The sequence below is a fragment of the Furipterus horrens genome, unplaced genomic scaffold (assembly GCF_987537825.1).
Source record: "Furipterus horrens unplaced genomic scaffold, mFurHor1.1.pri manual_scaffold_1, whole genome shotgun sequence".
NCBI lineage: Eukaryota > Metazoa > Chordata > Mammalia > Chiroptera > Furipteridae > Furipterus > Furipterus horrens.
In genome coordinates this window covers 197,255,835-197,278,574 of record NW_028327171.1, presented here as the reverse complement: position 1 = coordinate 197,278,574, position 22,740 = coordinate 197,255,835, and the positions used below count along the sequence as shown (strand labels likewise).

At 38.8% G+C, this 22,740-nt stretch overlaps 1 protein-coding gene across 3 annotated transcripts in view; it reads right to left on the bottom strand.

The window, feature by feature from the left end:
• UNC80 (unc-80 subunit of NALCN channel complex) overlaps positions 1–22,740 on the bottom strand; it is a 174,985-nt gene that overhangs the window by 134,374 nt on the left and 17,871 nt on the right. For 2 of the 3 annotated variants that reach the window (XM_090283247.1, XM_090283255.1), the window contains exons 8-14: positions 14,273–14,534; positions 13,029–13,163; positions 10,742–10,958; positions 9,916–10,056; positions 8,674–8,942; positions 7,259–7,624; positions 2,295–2,441 (exon numbers count right to left, since the gene is read on the bottom strand). In XM_090283247.1, the coding sequence (XP_090139373.1) occupies positions 2,295–2,441; positions 7,259–7,624; positions 8,674–8,942; positions 9,916–10,056; positions 10,742–10,958; positions 13,029–13,163; positions 14,273–14,534 (1,537 nt within the window). The remainder of the gene's footprint in view (positions 1–2,294; positions 2,442–7,258; positions 7,625–8,673; positions 8,943–9,915; positions 10,057–10,741; positions 10,959–13,028; positions 13,164–14,272; positions 14,535–22,740) is intronic. The other variant, XM_090283261.1, reaches the window with a different exon arrangement.

Genomic DNA, 22,740 nt, shown 5'->3' with positions numbered 1-22,740 from the left:
TTCTTCTTTTACTAGTTTATAGATCATTGGGAAATTGAAGATCTTATTTCAGTAAAGTTACTGGTTGCTAGATCTCAAGTAAGCTCATTTTTTTTCTTACAAAGTAAATGTTGCTTACAGTAAAATAAAGTTTGCCAAGTACTTAGATAAAATATATCCTGCCTGAAGAAGTATTTAGTTATGATTCCATAAACAATTTGTGAAGATCTTCATTAAAAATAATTACAAAGCACTTTAAAATGCTGGATTGGAAAGTCCTGAAGTCCAAATTACCCTATCTTTTCTATAAAGTACACCTAAAAAGGCATAGTTTCACATCTACTCTTCAGAGGCTATTAAAATATCTAAATGAGTTCAATGAGAAGTTTAAGAAAGAATCAGAACATCAAATCTTTAATAGTTTGATTCTGAATGAGTAGTCTAATAAACTTCTCCGAGAAATATAAAACTGCTAAAGATGAAATTCCTTGCAATAATTTGGGAGTACCAGCTAATGATTATATTAATCTAGGCAGCCCATGCTGAAACTGCTACGCACGTTGATGAATATCATTACAATGATATCCTCTTTCTTTTTTAAAAAGTATAGAGGATTTCATCTGGTAGAGGTAAGGTATAGTCTTAATGTTTTAAAAGTTAAGTACCTTATGAAAATTCAATACATTAGAAATTTGGAAATTCTTAGCTTCTTGAATTAGACATTCCTGGGGAAAAATTTCCAAGTTTATATCTCTTGAAGAATGAACAATGTGTATACTAAGCATGGTTAAGCACATATAATCCCTATAAAGAATAGAAAACTGAGCTACAGATAATGGCAGAGTTGCCAGGTAAGTCAGCGAAGCTGAGCAGGCAGGTGGAATACTGCCTGTACATCCTGATAAGAAAGAGTCCACTTGGAGAGAAAAGCACAGTGGACTGAGAAGTAACAACAGCCTCTCAAATGGCTTCCGATCCAACTAACTCTACTTCCTCCAAGTCTAGAAAGACAGGTTCTGGTGTCAGAACCAGTTTATACCTCCAACTAAAGCATGACAAATTATACTTTAGTGTTTCATTTCATGGGATTGGCCTTCTGTATGATGAATGATGTGGTTTCAGCATGAAGACATTTATTCGTACTGTGGTAGAATCAAAAATCATACACATATGTGCAAAGATCGGGGGCAATGTCAGCTTTGTATTGCCTTATTATTACTTTGATTTAATTTTGGCCTCAAAATCTAGATCTTGGTCAAAGTTTCCAAGTTTCATAATTCAGAACTATGAAATATAACCCCCATATACATATAATAAACTAATGCATACAACATAAGAGGATATGAAAGAAACACTATGTAAAGATGGGTACATAGGTAGATGATGGATGAAGAAAGAAACACAGCATGCTAATACTATGTGAACATTTCACAACAAAACCTAATACCAAGGAGAAAGCAGGCTGGCATTAGATTTTGACATGATCCTAAAACTCTGCCAAGATATGCCAAATGGTTTCCTGGACTGAAATTTGCAACAAACCCTTATTTTTAGGCAAATATTTTCTTAAAGTTTCAATACAAGTGTATGTATGAGACAACGGTCCCAGCTCAAACTTGGTACGGAGATGGGTTGTTGCTCCAGTGTGAAGGGAAACGTAACAATCTGCAGAGGCAAATACAAATGAGGTGGCATGAGACCATGTTCCATTACGGAATTATGCTTTGCAAGCCCCAGCGCAGAGTTTCAAGTTTCACACAGTTCAAAGGGACATGATCTCAAACAGTTAGAAGTCAAGGTTCATTCTCAAACAAAGCAGCCAGAACATGACTGGCTACTTTTATCGTCCTGTTTTGTCCCAATAAGGGCCATTTTCCATATTTACATGAGAACAACAAATTAAGTCCTAAATGTTGACTCCTTTCTTTAATATAAATTTTGCTTCTATAGTACCCAGGAAGGTGATTAAAAAGTCATTTGTCGCAGACCATTGGAACCTTGCTCAATGTATTCATCATTGCAAAGTTCTTTCAAACCACAATTCACATATTGTAATTATACACCCTTTCACCAACTGGGAGTTGGCCTGTCCTAGGCAGGAGGCAGAAATGTTTTCCCAATTAAACTTTCCTGGGCCTGGGTTTTAGATGTCTTGAGATATCTTGTGGGAATCCTCCCACCCCAAGACATCATTCATTATTCCTATGAAGTATTATATTTTTCATGGAACACTGACCCTCATTGTCAAAGGACTCAGCCCTAAATTGGAGGGAGGGATGAGGGAGAGGAAATGGAATCTACTTTAATTCTCTTACATTCTCTCGGAATACCTGGTGTCTCAGACGATCCCCAGAGAGCCCCCGGTGTCCTTCTCCACAACCATAGGCACAGCCCAGAGACTTCACTATCCTGATGAGCATGGTGAGAGCAAGCCTATGGTTGCTTACAGGTGTGCTTTCATCCTAGGACCCATGAGCAAGAAAGAAAGAGATGTCTGTGTACTTAGTCACTAAGGTCCTTTTACTACGAAGATTTTATTTTATGATTCAACCATGTGAATTTGTTTTACAGTGAATACCTGCAATTTGGGAAACAGAACTGTCAAGGGCTCCATAAGCAACCCAATTTTCCTAAAACTGAGAACATGATTTATTTAAAAGAAAGAAAAATATCTACGCATTTTGCACACCCTCTAGGGCTAAAGGATATAAATGGAGACTTCTTTATTAAAAGATATGCTTCTGTACCTTGACAGACTATCAGAAAAACTGCTAGAGAGAGGCAGTGGGGACTATCAGTAATGAAGGCAAATAATTTACCCAGAAGCTACCATCATTAGTAGGCCTCTGATAGTACCACCAGGCAAGAATTATTGCTAAATTTCTGGCATTGATCCATTTGGAACTTAGAAATCACATGACAAATTCTGAGATTTTAATAAATTTTTCTGATTTTATACTTTCGCTTTATTGTACTCTTTATGCACAAGGAAAGTGAGAATATTGAGAAATAAGTAAATATTCATCTTGATTTTTCCTTTGAAGCTAAATAGGAAGCCTTCTTGCATGAATTATGAGAGCCACCCTCCTTTCTCTTGCCTCATTTAATTCTTGTTATTAATGGAAAACATAGCTTCCACAAAAATTAATTTTCTTGAATTATTTCTAAAGAAGAATAAGGAAGCTGTTGCTAAGGAATGATGCACATCCCAGTGTGGGAGTGCCATTGCCTTCAGGAGGCCTCACTCATCCTTAGTCCTTCTAGCTACAGTCTGCTGTTGGCACATACACCATGGACTTGAGATTCCATCTCCTGTTCCCTAATTGCACATCACGTTAGATAAATTAACTCATCTCGTTGTGCTTCAGTTTCCTGGCCTGTGAATTGAGTATCCTAATAGCTTCCCTTCCTACTTCATCAGTTGACTATGCAGAACACATTATATAATAGACAACAAATGCCTGTTAAATTATGAAGGGCTTTTCCATAGTCATATAATCAGGTTTATACATCAACCTTGGGGCCACACACATACTCAGAAGTGGGTAAGGGTGAAAGGGATAGGGGGTTAGTGCTGTAATGTGCTAGACTCTCTCTTCCCCCAGTGTTATGTAGTTGGTCCTGCTTCTCTAGTCTGCAGGCTGACGTAGTGGATATGGTCCTGGACGCCAGAGATGTCCCTTTTAGGACTGAAGCAGTCATTGTCTGAGCTTCTGGAAGTGTTGATTGCTCACAGCCCTGAGTTGAGCTCATCTCCAGGCACTGCCTTTAGCTAAAGAGAGCTGCCTCGCCCAAGGTTATGCTCCATTTCTGGAAGCAGTCTGTTTTCAATGGATAGTCAAAGGAACAAAGAGATGGGAGTATAAAGGTGGGATCTCTTACTTCACTTGGGGACTGCTTTGAGGAACCACCCCAGGTCCAAAGCTTCCTGTGCGATAATGGGCTAAGGTCTCTATTAAAACTACATTGCGGTTCAACTTCTCCCTCTGCCCCATCTCGCTTCCTTTACACCTAACAGATATTGATCCTGAGATGACACCTCAGGAAAACTCCTGCTCACAAATCTCCATGACTGTATGTTTACTGAGAACTCTAGAGTTCAGGTGGTTGCAAATGGAAGACTCAAACTTACCAATAGACATCTATCTGTCCATTCATTCATTCCTTCATCCTTGTATTTACAAATACTAATTCAGGAATGTTTCAGTTTGGATTTTAATCTTAGTTCCATAACCTTGGGCAAGCTACATAACCACCCTGTGCCCTACAAAATAGGAATCATGATCATATGTGTCTCATGGAATTGTGATAAGTAAATGAGTCAAAACGTGTAAGGCACATAATGATAGCAAAACAAATGCTAATTATTATTACTAGGTACGGGATGCTGCTATCCTTCGGTGCAACTCTGTGCAAATCAGATAAGTACCCCTCTGGGTGGATGAATGAGGGATGGGTGAGCCCTCTCAATAGATGCAGCCTGTGGGTGAACAGCTCAGTGAGCAAAGCTTGGACTGGACTTCAGTCCTTACTGACCAACCCCCTGAGCAGAGCCTTTCTGTACTGCACATGCTACACAGCCAGAGGCAGTAGTGCTCAGAAGAGGTCACCTTGGGTGAGGGCTGATTTGGAAGACTGATTAAAATACATTTTGGAATTACCATATGTTCCTTTAAAATAAAACCTTAGCTCCAAAATCTCTTTGTAAATACCTATTTGGGTTTGTATTTTTTTAGACTTTCATATGTCCTTGGGATTTAGATCTCTCTCACAGGCGACATGCAGAAAGATGTATCAAGCTATAGGCAAAGATCAGGACAGATATTAAATAACATTTCAAGCTCTCATACTAGGTAGTGGCAAACATAGAAATTAGATCTTCTTTTTGAATTAATCAATTACCCATACTTCTGGTATTTACTCGGTTGCAAAATTAGATAAATGCTCTGATTTCACTGAAAATAACAGACGGGTTTGGGAAAAAACAGAACTGTGTGAATCACAAATACAATGCAACTTGACCTACAGCCCAGTTTTATTTTATAAATTCTTTGTGCTACAAAAAAAATACTATTTTGCAAAACTAACTATAAAATACATATTTTGGTGGCTATTTTTGAGAACACATAATTTGATTTAAAAATTCCTATACTAATCAAAAGTGATAACTTTGGTCAAGATAACACATGTTATCAAGTATTTAGTATAATATCTAGATTGGAAATAGGCAAGAGACTTGCAGGTCTTCAACAGAAATTAGATGAAAATACTAACTGGGTAAAAAGTAGATCTGAAAGCAAAAACATAATATTAATAATGAACCTTAGAGATCCTTAGCAAAGCTCTCATCAATTTAGTTGGAATATCTACATTTTACTGATAAAAGCTTATCAAAATTTCTCAAGTCTCTTTTCTGTGTTTTCCCCTTGAATATTATAATGGACATACTGTTATCTATTATCTCTTTTAGTGGCCAGCCTAGACATATAGGTAAAAAATGAAACTTTAGTAAGAATCTCATTGTTTGATTGTTTATAAATTTGGTCCTTACAGACTGTATTTGGTTTCTAATTCTTACATAGTTGCTGACTGAATGATCCCTTAGATTTTAATGTCCAAGATAAAATCCCTTGTGATCTCTACCATTATTTAGATAATTTTCATCTATAATAAAATCTGAGAATTCTTGGATTGCCATCAGTGATGTATGAGGACTGAAGAAGCTAGGAATCTTAAGTACCAGAAGATGCTATTCAAATTGTAAAACAACATATATATGATTATACCAGGAAGAAAATCCTGAAGGAAAGGTTTAGGAACCCAAGAATATTAGGGCAGAAGTATTTGAATCAGCGTCCAAGAATATTAGGAAGACAGGAGTAAACAATGAGAGGAAGAAACACAGATGATAAATGTATTAAACATGCGTCCAGTGACACTGGAAAGAGATGGAGAAAAAATTATAAGAGACAAAGGAGCATTGTAACACCTTTCAGATGTAAAAACCTGACAACCTGTAAGAAAAAATAGACAATTCATAGATTAGATAATATGCAGATGGTAGAATTCTGCACAGTGTAATCTTATATGTATAAACACTTGACTAAATGTGTAACCTGTTAGAGCTTCAAATTTCTTGTTGGTTTCAATTTCTTAATAGCATTTTCCACTGAAACCCCAAATTGAAATCAGTCTAAGTTATGTGAATTTAATCTGTGGTAATTCTTATTTACAAGCTAAATTAAAGGAGAAAACTAATTCTTGATGTTAAGTATAGAGATCATAAACCAAGTATTTCAGGGCAAAGGGAATTAAATTGAGGAACAATTGATAATAAGAAAGCTAAAGACACTGGAATGTGACAACTGCAACATGAGAAAACAAGGCCAGTATTCCAAACTAATGCCAGTAAATCAACCAGCTAACCCAAGAAAAGTTTTCCTCATCTTTCGCCTTAACCCTGATTGAGGCTGACTGCCCAAAAATGTACTCATTAGATAAAGAGAAAGACTTTATCTTGAAGGAAAATAGAATTACATATGATGGACTGAATGTTTATATTCCCCCAAATTCATATGTCAGAGCGCTAACCCCCAGTGTAACAGGATTTGGAGATGTGGCCTTTGGAAAGTAATTCGGGTTAGAGGAGGTCATGAGAGTGGGGCCCTGGTCCAATGGGATTAGCGTCATAACAAGAAGAGAAAAAAAGCTTGCATTCTCTCTTTCTGTGTACACAGGAAAAAGAGGACATGTGAGCACACAGAAAGATGGCAGCCACCTACAAACCAAGAGAAGAGGCCTCAGAATGAAGCATACCTTCTTTGCACCTTGATCTTGGACTTCCCAGCCTCTAGAACTGTGAGAAATAAATTTTTATTGTTTAAGTCACCCAATCTATGATACTGTTATGGCAGCCTGAGTTGGCCAGAACATTGGTCAATTAGGTCAGACTCTGAAAGTCTTGAGAAAGAGGCTACCCTTGGTGGCAGGCTGATAATTATGGCAATGTAACGTATATGAGATGTTCTCCTGCAGAAATAACATGACCAAGGAATTAGGCCTAACATTGCTTGGATGGCAATGGTTTTTGAATTTAAAATACAGTTTCATTTCTTTCCACTAATGCCTATTGACGACCTAATGAAGAGGTTTCTAGACTCGCGTTTCTTGCTCTAGTGACTCGCTGTTGTTCTGAGTCAACAAATTGCTGAGGATCACACTTGGGAAAATAATTGGGGGCAACATTTGCGAGGATACAGAAGGTAGTTTTCAGTCATACCTTTTCTTGGTTCTTATCATTTTTTTCATAAGGGCCACCTCCACCTCCTCCACCTCCTCCTCCATCGCCTCCTCCACCTCCTCCATCTCCGCCTCCTCCTTCTTCTCCTCCACCATCTCCAGCTCCACTAACTGAAGGGCCCCCAAATCCACAGGAACTTCCAGATACTCCTTTGAACTGGAAAGTTCCCTCACTTGGTCTTTTTTCCACAGTCTCATTTTCCTTGTTTTCACTCTTCTTTCTGTTCTTTTCTACACAGGGCACCACACCAAGTTGAAGCAAGCATTCAACAATGTTTAGTGCCACATCACAGATGCGAGAATTGATGTCATGGTTAAGGACAAGATAAACAGCCTTCAGAACCACCTGGGAGAAGACAAAAATAAGCAGAAGGTGATTAAGTTACTTAGATTATCTCTTCCTATATAGATTCAGTTATTCTGTTTAATCAATTGCCTTTAGGATGTTCTATGAACTTGAGTATAAATAATTCAGATAATTTTCAGATGTTTCTATCTAAGTTAGTCTGGGACCTTGTTTGTGTGCTCAATGAAGAATACAAAACACCCAAAGAATTAAAAATGCGTATGTGTATTATCTCACCTAAGTATTCCCAAACTTGCCATGACATAGACAGTTAATAGGGATAGTGAAACATAATGAATTAATGGGACAGTAATCATCTGCCCAAATGGAAACTTGTTCAATTGCTTTTTAAGTCAAAATATTTTACTCCTCTGCCTTTTTGTTCTCCACCAATAATGGATAAAGAAAAAAATGAGAAACATTTGCACATTCACAACTGTATCATTATTAACCCTTTAACTTTAAATATAAAATATTTGCCTTTTTAAATTAAGTCCTTTTTTATTTTAATACTTAGTTATTTGCTGAACCAGTTTCCCTAATGTGAAATTAAAACTCTGTGAAATATAATAGTAAAATATAACAACCCTTTCATTTGCTAATAACTATAATCAAGACAAGCATCCCTGAGAATGTAGGTTTAATTCTTTGATTGGTCGTCTGTTCATTTCCCCTTGCTGCCTGGGAGGTTCATAGTCATGTTGCTTTTACAACAAAAGAACATAAACTGAGAATTTTTTTACTCTCATTCTAGAAATGAGGGATTTAGCAAAAACACTCATATTTAAGTATATTTATATATGTGTGTGCAGGTCACTAATGTTTCTGGGTCAAAAATATTCAGACCTAATGTAATGCTTGAAAAAAAAAAAGGGATAGGTGCATCTAAGAAAGCTGACACATTCATTAAATATTTTATATGGGTGACGTTTTCATTTTAAAGTCCAACATTTCTAAAAACTGATATGCTCATTCTACACAACATTGTAAAAACTGAACCAAAGAGTCAATATCTTTCAAACTCAGGAAGAAAAATTCTTGTTCCTTACAGAAAGATCAAGCATGCCATTTTTGTGAACAAAGTTATTGGTCCCATCAATATGGTCTGTGTCCTCCAAGTAGCTGTAGTTTATGCAGGAGTCTGTGAGGCTTCGAGGCAGGTTTGCACATGCCAGGGGTTCATGTGGCATCTCTGGGATAGGCACCTGGTTGCAGAGCTTCCTCATATGCTCATTGAAAAAGTCTGCGTAGCCTACGTTGAATGATGCCAATGTGGTATTGAAGGTTGCAACTGTGATAGTGGAGATCTGGGATCTCACTAATAAAAGGAAAGCAATGTCTTAGTTTTCATCATATTAATTTGAAACATTACATTAGACACTGATACTATTATTTAAAATATGACCACAGTCACAGCTGTAGCTTTTACAGATATTTGAATTTATAGTCTCAGAGCTATTCTCAACTCCCATAGAACTGCTGCGGGTCTTATGGCAGTGTAATGAATGTCTGATAGATAATGAAGGTTACAGCTGGTTTCCTTATGACACAGGCTAGAATTTAACTTTTGTCTAATAAGTGGATTTTGCCCACTGTTAGATGACAGACCCTATGAGTATAGTTAAACTAGTTTAGTCGAAGTATTTCCTTACAAGTTTGTGACTGTTTAAATATTTGCTTTTATCTAGTATATTTAAACAGAAACAAACAAGTAGTCTTTTTTTTCTCATTTTCTGTAGAAGAATGGACATAAATCTGTGATGATCTCTAATAGATGTCATCACGTACTTGAAATATCGTCTAGGGAAAAGAGGGATCAATGTATGCTCATAGGTTAAGAGCCCAGATTAAGAACCCATCTCGGATTTCACGAAGAGACACGTGTTTGGTCCCATAAAGCACATAATGCATTTATCTGAAGTGGAAGCTGTCTGAAAAAGGAATTGGTGACTTCAGCAGGCAGTAACTTTCTCTCCCGCTGGAGACAGACAAACCTTTCAGAGGGGACTGACAGAGGGGAATAAAGTCCTGAACCCAGCTCTCCTGCAAGTCCCGCCTAGCCCCGCGGGTCTGCTTTCCCTCTGAAACACACAGGCCTCAGGCCGCGCTGTGCATAAGCTCTTGCTACTAAGGACCTTCTCTAAGAAGGGCCCACAAGTCAATTACCAAGCAATATATCCACGAATGTATGCTTTCCGAAAGCACAGGGAGTCCACCGACAGTGAAAGCGGAACATGGAAGAAATAGGAAAAGGAACCCAACTCCCGCCTGCAGGCCTGCCTCCGACCCACCTTCCTTGACGGTGTTGTCCCCGTGGCTGTTGGAGTGGTCCGGCAGGTCGCTCACCAGGGTGTGATGTGAGTGCGAGTGCCTGGCGCTCAAGCTCTCCATCTCGGTAGCTGCGTCAGAACTGCCCCTCCGGGTAAATTTCCCTGCAATGGACAAGAGTGCCGGGGGGGGGGGGGGGGGGGGGGGGTATGTTAAAATTGCAAGATGCTCTGCCAAGATGTTGTCTTTTGAGAGGAGAGCGCCGAGATGGAAGGCGTATTAAGGAGCTTGTGGGGCACAACCAAATAGCAGGACTTGAATTTGCCTTGGGAATACTCAAGGGTCAAGATAATGGGTGAAGTGACCTGTGACAAGGTCAGCCCCAATCTAAGCCAAAGCTCAGAAACCATCTGTTGGGCCCCGGCTAGCTGTCAGCTCTTAATTTTAAGCTGTTCTTCTTAACATGCCATCCAGAAAGAAAAGAAAATGTTTTTCTCTTTTCTTTACTCTTTCTTTTTTAGCATTCAAGCTAAATAAAAGTGTGTCTTTGGGTTCACCATGAAAGTTAATACACGCGAACCTCTAAGGCTGTTCCACATCTAGAATATTTAAGAAATACAGCCATTACCTGTCTAATTACATAAGAAATCTTCGATAATTAATTCAACGTTCTGCATTTCTTTGGCTGTGAAGACACAGCACGATTTTGTACCGAGAATCTCACAATCAGGCCCAAATTTCTTGGCTAACCTAGTCAAGGAAGATCCAGATTTGCCTGGGAGCCCTAGACACAGATTCCTAAATAGGCCACTTAAGCTCTGCCCTACTTTGGAAGGTCCTTGCGGTCACCTAAAATGGTGGTTTGCCAGCCTCCTTTCTCAATGCCGCGCCTGTCTTCTCCTAGCCCAGAGAAACTTCCAAAGGAGAATGTGCTGCGGGTGGGGGACACATCCAGGTGGTCCTCAGGAAGCAGGAAGGGCACTCCCATTCTCCGGGGCCTCCTCTTCCCTGTGTGGTGTAACGGGATGGAGCCTTTCCTCTCTCTGTCTTCTTTGCGGCTCTTGAACTACAAGGGGGACAAGGGAAGGGGAAGGCATAGGACAAAGGAGCGGTTATCGTTTGCATCCCAAAGGGCTCCAAGACCTGCCATAAGATACAGGAAATGTTCCAGGAAGAGAAGGTCCAGAAAGTCACAGAGTATCATGCAATAGAGATGGGAGAAACTTTCACGATGTGTTTAAAAAGTGAAAGAAATGAAGCAAAAGGTAACGTGCCCCCTGGGTTTTATTGCTGAGTTGGCTTAGAGGAATGCTTCTCCAGGTGTGGTCCTTGGCCAGCTATATCAGGGTAACATGGAAAATCATTAGAATGCAGATTCTCAGGTTCAACCCAGACAAACTGGATCAGAAACTCAGAAAGTGAGGCTCGGCCACATGTGTTTAATAAGCCTAGCTGGTGATTCAGATGCATGGTAACACTGGAAAACCACTGGGCTAGAGCACAAGGTCCCTAAGTCACCATCTGGGCCAGCCAGCATTTTCTGCTTCATTTTTCAGACTGAAATCAATAGTTTCAGCCAGACAACTTCAGATGTGTACTGCTGTTCATGAGGAGAGTCAAAGGAGATGCAGAGCATGCATTGGTACACACTTATTACTGCTACCAGTCAGGTTCCAGATCCAGTATAAATAAGAGTTTAGAATTGTTTAGGAAGCAATAAAAACATACCAATGTCTGGGCCTAAACTTCAGCAATTCTGACTTAATTTGTGTGGAGTCAGGCCTGGGCACTAGAATTTTTAAAAACTCCCCAGAGATACTCATGCGCAGTCAGTATTGCAAACTTCTTTTTCCCCTACAATGATAGACATTTTTAGAAAAGACTATGACCATTGCTTATTCTTACACATCAACGAAGATAGACATGGCTGCTTCTTTAGCAAAACTCTGAGCTCTCATCAATGTAATTAATCATTTTGAAAACTAGAAAATGAAGCCGCCACACATATATTATTTTATGCATATGATTTTTTGTTTGATTAGCTCCACAGACATATAAAAAAGATGGAGTGGTTCATTGGAGCATGAACTAATATTTAGTTCGATGACATAGTTTTGAGTCTGGACTCCACTTCTCAAAAAATACCTAAAGTTTCTAAGACTTGGTCTTTCTCTCTCTCTTTCTCTCTCTCTCTCTCTCTCTCACCCAGCCTCTCTCAGAATAATAATTATATTTATAGAGTACTTACTAAATGCCAGTAACAGTAAGCACTTTACATGTATTATCTCACTTAATCCTCATAACCTATTGAGGTAAGTATAATATGTACACATTTTACAGATGAAGAAACTAATATTTGGTTTTGAAAACCATATTTATCATTTAGAAAACTGATACATTATCATTTGGCCAGAATCACACAGGTTGAAAGTGTCAGAGCTGGAATTTGGCCCCTGATCAACTGACTCCCACTTGTATACTTTTGTTCCTTTACACTAAAGATATCACCTTTGATTTCCTGTTTGTAGGGTTCTAACTCCTTGTGGATGCTCAATAAATGTTTGTTGAATAGAAACTTACACCGTGACTTAGTCGTAAGGGGAAGTCGTGGCAGTAGTAAATCTAGCAGTTTGTTATAAAGATTTTTTTTACTTAATTAACAAAGCTTTGTTGGTTTGTTGTCTTTAAAACAGAGATGACTTCAAGAATAAATATTCCATGATAATCCCACCAACCTGAGAACTGCATTAAGACTCAGTTTCTTATGTGCAAAATGGGGAAAACAAGGATCTCACTGGATTGAATGAGAACCATTTATATAAAGTACTCAATAAAATGAGATGAACCATACAAATGTATGTTACCATCATGGCTTCCACAACTCCCTCCACCATCACACCACTGAAAGCACATCATCAGCATTGAGCTTGGCAGTAACATGTAAAACGGGCAGCTCACATGCATACAGAGGGACTTACACAAGGTCATGCTGCAAGCCAGTGTAACAACTGGGAGCTGACTTCAGTTCCCCAATGTCCCTTTACCACCCCATACTGCAGCATGATCAGAAGCACCTCATGCCCCAATTATTTTTTTTAACTACCAAAATATCAAAAGCATATGTGGCTCTACTCACCTTCTTAAAAATGTTCATGCCAAGGTCTGAAGAAAGGTCTGGAACTGCAGACCTACGCAGATTGGTCAACGAAACCTTGGAAAAGGCCTCAGGACTGAGAGATTTTTCCTCTTCGTTACACTTCATGGTGAGATCCTTAATAGACAATAAAGGTAGACTTAATGATTGAGGACTTAGGGCTTTATATCCAAAAAAATACTTTTCCTACTAAGATGTCATATTTTTAATAGAAAGATGCCTCCTGTGTTGATATCTATGAGATATTTAACTCATATCCAGACTTTCAGAATCCAAATCCTGCTACTGAGGAGATAAATTTATATACATTGTAACCTCTGTTTGGAGTTTTCAACAGTGAGACCATGAAGCTCCAGATTCAGGAAGCTAAGAAAATAGGGACGAGATAGGTATCTTTTTCTCTTCTTACTAAAGAAGGTGGCTTTCTATTCAATAACTCACCAAGGAGATAGTTACTTTGGGCAGAATCAACCACTACTAAAACAAAGTATATTTCCTTTGCTCTCTGATATTGTATTGCTCCTGTTTATTTTCAGAATATGCAGACGTTTTTCAGATACAATTTACATTTAAGTAAACCCAAACAACTGGAACACACCGTCAATCATGCTTTTCCCTACATATTCAGCACATGGTATTGATGAGAAATAGGGGCAAAATAAGTGTTCAAGCTGATGTAAGGACAGTAATTTATCAAAAAATGACTTTCAGGGAATGTCATCACATTAGTATACATTCTGTTTATTACTCCAATCATATATAATAAATAGCAAGACTATACATCAAAAGCCTATGTTCCTAATGATAACATTGAGGCAATAGATAATTTTGGGTTATGCAAAAGAGGTTAAGTCATATTCAGTAAAATTCTAGTGTCAGGCATTTTATGATATCATTAATCAACAGATTATATGTGAGAATTCTCCATTAAGTAGTGCTTTGATTATCTAAGACACAATTTTCCATTATTCTGGATCAACAGAGGCTTACTCTAGATTAGTGTGTGCGAAAGGCATTCAGATAACACTCCTTTGATTGGTAACTTAAATGCTAAAGAGCGGCAAAAGGTTCAGCAGTAAAAGATGGAAGGGAAAGGATAACAGTATCACAGTAACCCACCAACCAAACAGCACGGGAATAAGTAGGAGCTGGATCATAGAAGGAAAAAAGAATCTTTTATGACTGAAGCTGTTGATTGAAATGACTATGGACCAAGTCTCTCTTACCTGGGTTTTGTGGGTATTCACCAGCGACGGAGCCGCCGCCACCATCGAGCTACTCCTGGGTCTGGGCAGGAGAGGAACATCTGGTTCTGGGGGCTTCTCTGGCTTCTCTTCCAGCATGTGCCGCAGCCTTTGTAGGTAGTACATCAGAGACCACTGAGTGCCCTCCTCTGACCAGTGGGGCTGGAGTAGGCAGCGAAGAACAGCGACATCAAAGTAGGTGGCATAGCGGGACCTTTGGCATGGAGGTATCACAAGAGAGACCCTGTATCCAATGGCAGAAAGGTGATTATATTGGCAGTCAAACATTCCAAGGGGTGGCACATGGTTTATCACTCTGCTCTTCTCATTTATTCATTTCCTCATCCACTGTCTTCTACCGGTTTACTCTAATATCCTCCTGACTGATCTCATTCCACTCTTGCTAGACACCGCCTGGAAGCACAGACATTGGAGAGGGGCAGAAATTATCCAGGTGGATGGCATTTCAGTCAGAGAAAAAATGCCTACGAAGGTACAGAGCTTTTAAAACATCATGAATTTTGGGTGGGTGGGGGAAAATCATGAGTAATTGATATAGAGGGTGGATAATTTGGGTGGTGGACAATGATGAGAATCTATAGACACAGATGAGACTCAGATCATATCTCTTATTAAACTAAGCTATCAGATTTGACTTTCAGCTCAATAGAAATGGGAATGATGTTTGTATACTTCATCGGGCTATTTAATTCCAATTGTTATAACATGATGCTAAAAAAGACAAGGAAACTACAAAGTACTAAACAAATTATACTATGAGGAAAACGAAATCACTTTGAAAACTCAATGTATATATCTATATAGTTTAGCAAAACCAATTTAAAAAAACTCAAGATCTCAAGGTTCTGGAGGTCTGTTATTAAATTTAAACATATGAAATATTCATTATTTAGTCATCAATTTAAGTGTATTACAAAACAGTTTAAAGCAATTGCTCAGCATAATACATCGGCTTTGGGAACATGAAGGTAGGTAAGTTTAACTTCCTTGCTTTGAGGAACATATGGTCCTGTGAAAATGATAGACAATAAATAACATATTATACATGTAGAAGGTCTGGGATCCAGTATGTAATCTTAAATCTAAACTTAACTTCCAAGTATAATTTCTTCCTAAATTAGATAATACAAAAGTAAAATTTTTGTACCCTGCTACTGGCTAGAAAATGGTGCTACCCACACATGAAGAGCTTTAGCAAAACAAAAAAGGCAGCCACTTAGAATAAGAGAAATTTTCCTAAACTTCCTAGGCCCATATTTTTAAAATGAAAGCTATAATCCATTATAGGTTCAAGAGATTAATTCAAAAGGATATGACTGCTATTAAAATGTTAACTACAATAAAAACCATCAGAATGCAACAAATTGAGTAAGGATTTGTATGGTTGGTGAAACTTTTGTTTCACTTCACATCTTTGTTATTAGTCTTAAGTCCTTGGGAAAATTTTCATTTTCAGCTGAGAGATGGAGAAAAGAGTCTGACAATTTCAGAACAACATCAGGAGTTTATCAGGGACTTAGAGATAAAAGCAGCTTCTTGGGTGGTAGCAAAATGGTAGATCATAGATCTCCACACCCAAAAAGGGGTGGGGCTTGTTATATATAGCCAAGTGGCAATGTGCTAACACAGGTTGTCTGTAGCCACTGCTCGAGTAATTGTTAAAAGCTGCATAATCCAAAACAGTAAATCTCTTACTGGGCCCACTTAGCTATGCAAGAATATTTCCTTCAGGTGATGGGGGCCCACTCCTCCTCTGGGGTGAACTGGCTTGCTGCCTAAGATGGCGTCTGTCACTTCAACACCCCAAATCATTTTGTCTAACATGAATAAAACGTGTTTTTTCATGGTTGCCGTAAAAAGTTCAAATACACAAACCCAGACCAGGTCCGGTGCCCTGTGAATTATTTGCATAGCCTTTCAACTCCCCTATCAAGGCACATGTGGCACTTCTTTGTTTCTACTGTCATTAGTACCATTGTCTGGACCTTTGAGGGACAATTGCCTATGCACATTGCAGCTTTGAATGTCAATGCTATCTTGTAGTCTAATATGCTTGAATATTTTAGTTGATAAGTAGCAAACTAAATAAATTAAAACTCAGTCACATAAGGTGCCACAATGCTAATTATTTAACTGAATGGGCAGTCACATGAAGAAGAGCAGCTTTCTACAATCAGCTAAATTCCCACAGATGTTATGCTAGAGTTCATCTCTCTTCCAGGGAGCTAGAATAATCAATCACTCCTTGGACATCAGCTGCAGGGCAACTTTCAATCCATCAGAACATCCCATAGATTATCCTTCCAACCACATCTCATCAACACCACAGACGCCAACATTTCCCATTAGGTATTCTCCGGGTCTCATTGCTTTTTCTCTCCTCCCTCCACTCCTATGCACAAACCCTTCCAAAAGACTGAAAGTTCCAGCCCTCTAATCACAGGTTGGTACTCCTGGAAACCAACCCCCAGCCTCAGGTGCATTCTAAATGTCACCATTAACATAATAAAAGACACTTTTTGTCACTCTCATCACTTAGGAAATTCTGAGGGTTTTAGACATCTTGCCAGTTTCTTATGGAAATGGCACAAAGGCTAAATATATCATATATTTCTTATTATAAATTACAAAATCATAAATCCTAACAAAAATTCCAAAGGGATTTATCTTATAAATCAATAGGACACTTCTGAAATTTAACTGGATGGATGAATACAAATTTGAGAGTAATTAAGAAAGGTTTTTACAAAAGTGTGAAGAGAGTATGAATTGCCAGCTATTAATCTGTGTTTTAAAACAATATATTTAGCCAATGTACTACTGATTTAAGAATAGACAAGAGTTCAATGGTATAAAATATGGAGCTACAAAAGATTCAAATAATTTTAAGAATTTAATATATAAAAAAGACCATGCATCAAATTAGTACAAAAGATATGTGTCTATATAATATTGTCAGAATTGACTTCGTCGTCGTCGGCAGCCGTCCGTCTCGAGAGACGATGGTGTAGCTTCTTAAGAGTCTATCTGCACCGCCGAAAATGGCTGTGCAGTCCGACTCGGGAGTGACACGGTATCTGTCTCCTCCCGTGTTGATTCGACATCTTGCGATGACGCTGGAGTGTCCTCTCCAGTGAAGCTGAAGCTACAGAGCCTGGGCAGGGTGATATGGAGGGTCTGCTGTTGCCCATGCAGCAGACCCCCCCTCTCTTCGCAGCTGAAGGATCCAAGGGAAAGACGGAGTCAATACAGCTTGGCTTCAGGTGCGCCGCAGGAGTTGCCGGTGTTGACTGCAACATCAAACCGCCTTAGGGACTCCGGCTCCGGATTTTCTGTCGGGGTTTACTCCCTTAGCCTTTCCCCTGAAGAGGTATGCCGCAAGGCAGCGGAGGTTTTTTGGAGTCAGAGTTTTCCTTCTCTGATGTGCCCTGACTGGAAGATCGAACCAGCGACACTTAGCTCGCAGGCCGACGCTCAATCCACTGAGCCAAACCAGCCAGGGCTTCAGAATTGACTTACTACTCAGAAAAATTTGATTAGGCCTATAGCTCCCAAATAAAATCAAGCTAGATTAGGATCTAAATGCAAAAATATGAAGCCATAATAGTACTAGAAAAAATATGTTAGCTATTTTTTATAAACAGGGAGTAGAGAAGGACTTTATAATAATTAAAACAGAAGCACCTTGAGGGGAGGAGCAGTCAGTTTGTTCTCTGTATCTCTGAGTCTGTTTCTATTTTGTTTGTTAGTTTTTGTTCATTAAATTCCGCATATAAGTGAAATCATATGGTACAAAGTTGAAGAGATTAAGCAAAGGGAAAAATACCTCATAGACACAGACAACAGTATATTGATTATAAGAGGGTAAGGGGTGTTGGGAGACAGAAGAGGGTGAAGGGGCATAAATGGTGATGGAAGGAGACTGGACTTGAGGTGGTGAACACACAATACACAGCACAATATACACATGATGTATTATAGAACTGTACACCTGAAACCTATGTAATCTTATTAACTAATGTCACCCCAATAGACTTAATAAAATTTTAAAAAATGCATGGACTAACCGATTCCTCTAAGCCTATCCTTTATATCTAGAATAATAGGATTTTTTAAAAAGCGATATACGTACTCTTGGATTTACAAAGAAAAGACAAAGTATGATGTTGGCTGGCTACCAGCTGGGTAATTTTAGGTTCCTCTGGTGTATGTGACAATCATCTTGTAACGGGGTACAGAGTGGGGATCCCCTGAAAATAGCATATTCCTCACAAACCTTGATTGGGGAAAGAAGGAGGTGTATGATACAGCATTTAAGATACTTTGGATAACAATGGCAAGTCGATAGTTTCAGGGAGAGGACTGCTGCCCTGGGAAAAAGGCATACACGACTCTGAGACCGTTCAAGGACTCCTGACATAGCCAGGGGAGCTTATACAGCACTTAAGAGAGAGGCAGGGGGCAGATGCCCAACCTGGAAGTTGCTGGGAACTCTTGCCCTGACTAAAGATGGCAGCTGAAAGAAGGTAAAAGATACCGGGGACCTGGCAAAAAGGGCAGACACTAATATACCATAGGAGGGGCCGAATATGAGCTCACATAGGAAGTTCCAGGCCAAGCATTTTAAATGAGGGCAGGCTGAAAGAGAGGAAGAAGAAGCAATGCCGTCTGAAAGGGTGTACAGGGGAGTCAGCTATGAGGTCTAATATGTAAGGGAGAAGCCCCGTGGTCTGAAAGGGTGTAGGAGAGAGAGTCCACCATGAAGAAAAGAGGTCTGGCGTAAGAAGGAGAAGACCACCGCAGAGCTGATGGAGCTGTGCAGGGCCTGCCTCACCAAGCACAGATTCGTGGAAAACACTTCGAGCAGAACTGGGACTGGGAATGCTGAGTTGCAGACTTCTGCTTCTCTGAAGGATGTATGGAGAAGCCGCTCTCCTGGGATGTGTGCTTCCCTGGACTCCACCATGATCCAGTGTAACATGGCACATGTTTCCCTGAACCACTACATGGAGACTGAGAACAGCACCCCTCAGATCCTGAAGGAGAGAGAACTGTGAGAGGATGGTGATTCTGAAACCCACAAGTGCACATTCCAGAGGGAATAGAGAACTATTTGTGCAGCTGACTTAAGAATAGATAAGGATATCGGAAACTTCCGGGCATGATTTTGGCTTATAGACTTTTGGGGAACAAGGGAAGTGCTGAGTCTCATGGGAAAGCGGGGCTCTGAGCGGGAGTACTCTCAGCACCCCTAGGCATGGAACCCTGTTAATAAAAACCTGTTTCCTTCAACACTAATTGTTAGGTCATGTGTCAAGGTGCCACTTGGCTGAGCCTCGTTTGCTCAGTTACTTATTATAAGAGCCTGTGAAAACTGTTGTTTTCTTGACTAGGCTGCTGTGATTAAGGTAGATATTATCATAGTAGTTCAACACAATTATTTATCCCCCATTGTACTAGCTGTCTTTACCTTTACTTTCTGTCCTGCATCCCAGTGTCTCCAAGTATTTGTAATTAGTAATTTAGGTTAGGGAGTTCCATAAAGTATATCAAATCCTTAGAGCAGTGTTCCATATAACAAGATGCCAATGGACTACTTCCATAAGAATTCCAAGGTGGGCAGGGAGGACCAAGGCTGTTCAAAAGGCAGACTCCATACTTACTAACCAGAATTGCTGGGAAAAGAACCCAGCAGTCTTTATTTTAAACAACATCTCTAGATAATGAAAATTAAAGTGAATACTCTTAATAAGATTAGAAAACAACTGTTCTAGAGAAACATATAATGCATGACTTTGTACTTTTGAAAAAGTATTTTATTTATTTATTTTTACAGAGAGGGGAAGGAAGGGAGAAAGAGAAGGAAAGAAACATCAATGTGAGAGAAAAACATCAATTGTTTGAGCCTTTGGTTGGGTCCGTGCCCAGACTGGATCGAACCCATTACCCAGTCATGTTCCCTGACCAGGAATTGAACCAGTGACCTTTCGCTTTGCGGGATGATGCCCAGCCAACTGAGCCACACTGGTCAGGGCATGTACTTTTAAGCCAACATCCAAAACAATTCCTATCTGTAAACACTAACTGGCATGACATGTTGACAGTTTTGTCCCCAAGGGTGCCAGAGATCTATATTTATGTCTTTCTCTACACACAAAATTTGAGAGTAAGTAATTACTAACTGTACAGTTGGGTCCCATCGTTATTAACTACTTCCTAACTGACTCTCAGTTCAATGATGATGCACCACACAACAACAAGACTCCACCAATACAAGGCTATGATCAGACACTAAAAACATGTCTATAACTTCAGTAATCAGGAAATTTAAGTAAAATTAATTTCAATAGCTTAATATTTAAAGAGACTTCATTTGAAACAACAATGAATTTAAAAGAGCATTTTGTAACAAATATTTATAACCATTTTAGGTGTTATTCAAACACTAGTTTATTTGGCTTAAAGTATGAGCTATACGGGGGTGAGCAGTCAATAAAAACAAAAATGATCAATAAATATTTTTATTTCACTTAGAACAGCATTATCAGAGTAGTTAATGTTTCACTAAGTAACCAATAAAAGTCATTTTTGATAATGTTAATCAATCATCTATCTAATTAACATGTGAGAAAAGAAGTTACAAAACTGAATAAAGATGTTATGGAGACAATTTATTGTAAGATGTGATGTAAATATTCTTTCTAACTCTTATATCTTACGATTCTACAAGTTATTTGGTAGAAAAGAATAAAAATTAAAAATTTCAATCTAAACTCTATATGTAAAAATAATAAAGAGTATATATGCAAAAAATTAATGTTTGTACCTACCTAATGACCTCATGGATGATTTTGATTGTTAAAGACATATTACATACCTTTTAAATTTTCATATGCTATAATTAGCATATACTTTTTTATATGTATAGAATAAATAACACATTATGGTGGGAAAAAAAAGACTGTTGAAAAGGGTAAGAATTGAATGAATCTATTTTCCAAGTAACTGTGGCTTCAGGAAGCCAAGTTATTATTACTTAGGGCTGGACATGCTTTTAGAGGGCTTCCAAGGTAGAAAAGCATTGGAAGTAATCTGTGGAGGCAGGGAACTGTGGAAATCAGCCTTGACCCTGTGTAGCATTTAATGAAGCGGAAATTAAGTCTATGCATATAATAATTAAAGATGAAATCTCACATTAATTTTAACAAACTGGCTACCTGTTCACTGATTTCAGAGTTCAGGGAAGAGTTATATTCACTTCAGTCAAGGTCAGAGCAAAACAGATGATAAATTGGATTTGTTTGATACAGCAGATAATTTTTACCCCTAGGATGTTTGCATTGCTTTGTTACTAAAGTTCTTTTCATTTCTGATTAATACATGGATTCCTCTAATGAAGACATATTAACATCGGCATTTTCTGAAAGGTCTACCTTGTGCATCATTTCCATGGCAACCAGCCACTGCAGCTAGGCAGGAAAAGACCTAATTCATCCTTCTAAAGTATCACCACTTTACATCTAATTCACACATATATGTTGCTGTGAGTGACTGCGTGCATATATTTGTCAAGGAATGCACATATATGAAGATGTTTAAGTGTGACAATATCAAAGACGGAAAAAAACAATGTCCTCCCACAAAATGGAAACCTTGGATATTATAGTTGACTTTGTCTTTACAAGCAAGTCATATTGGGGCCATTAACAATTTTATCAAAGAAAAAAATCACTTGATATTTATATCAGCAAATTTCTAGTGCTTATTATAGTTGAGAAAAATAAAATAAAATACATAAGTTCTTGACTATTTTATGACCTCAAATTTGCACCCTGATGCTGTTTTTAATAATTTTTAAAAGTCAGCCATTAAAAGAGTGAAAGTGTAGGAGTAGCAGAACTAATATTTTCCACGACTATGTATGATCTATATTGGGTGGTGGCGAGAGTGAATAAGAAACAACTAATAAGTGGGCTCTTGGAGCATCATTGGCAGGAGGTGATGAATGGCTTGACTGATTCTGGTGTCTTAGGCATAGGTGGAGGGGGGCAAATCCAGAATATTTTTACATATGTTGTCCTCAGCCTTCCTTATCTCAAATGTAATCACCATTCACCCAGTTGCTCAAGCCAAAAACCTGAGTTATTGATTGACTCCTTTTGTTTTTGCACTTTCCACATCTAGTCAGGTCAGCTCTACTTCCAAAGTGTACCCCAATTCCAACCTCATCTCTGCCTTTCCACCTCTACTACCACCACTCTAACCAAGGCATAGCCTCTCTCACTTGGATCATTAGTCTCCTAACTAGTCTCTGAAGCCACTTTTGCTTCCTGAGACTATTTTCCATAATCGTCCAAAGTGTTTAAAAAGTATAATTCAGTTAATGGAAATCCATTGCTCAGACCATCTCAGTGGCTTCTCATCACATG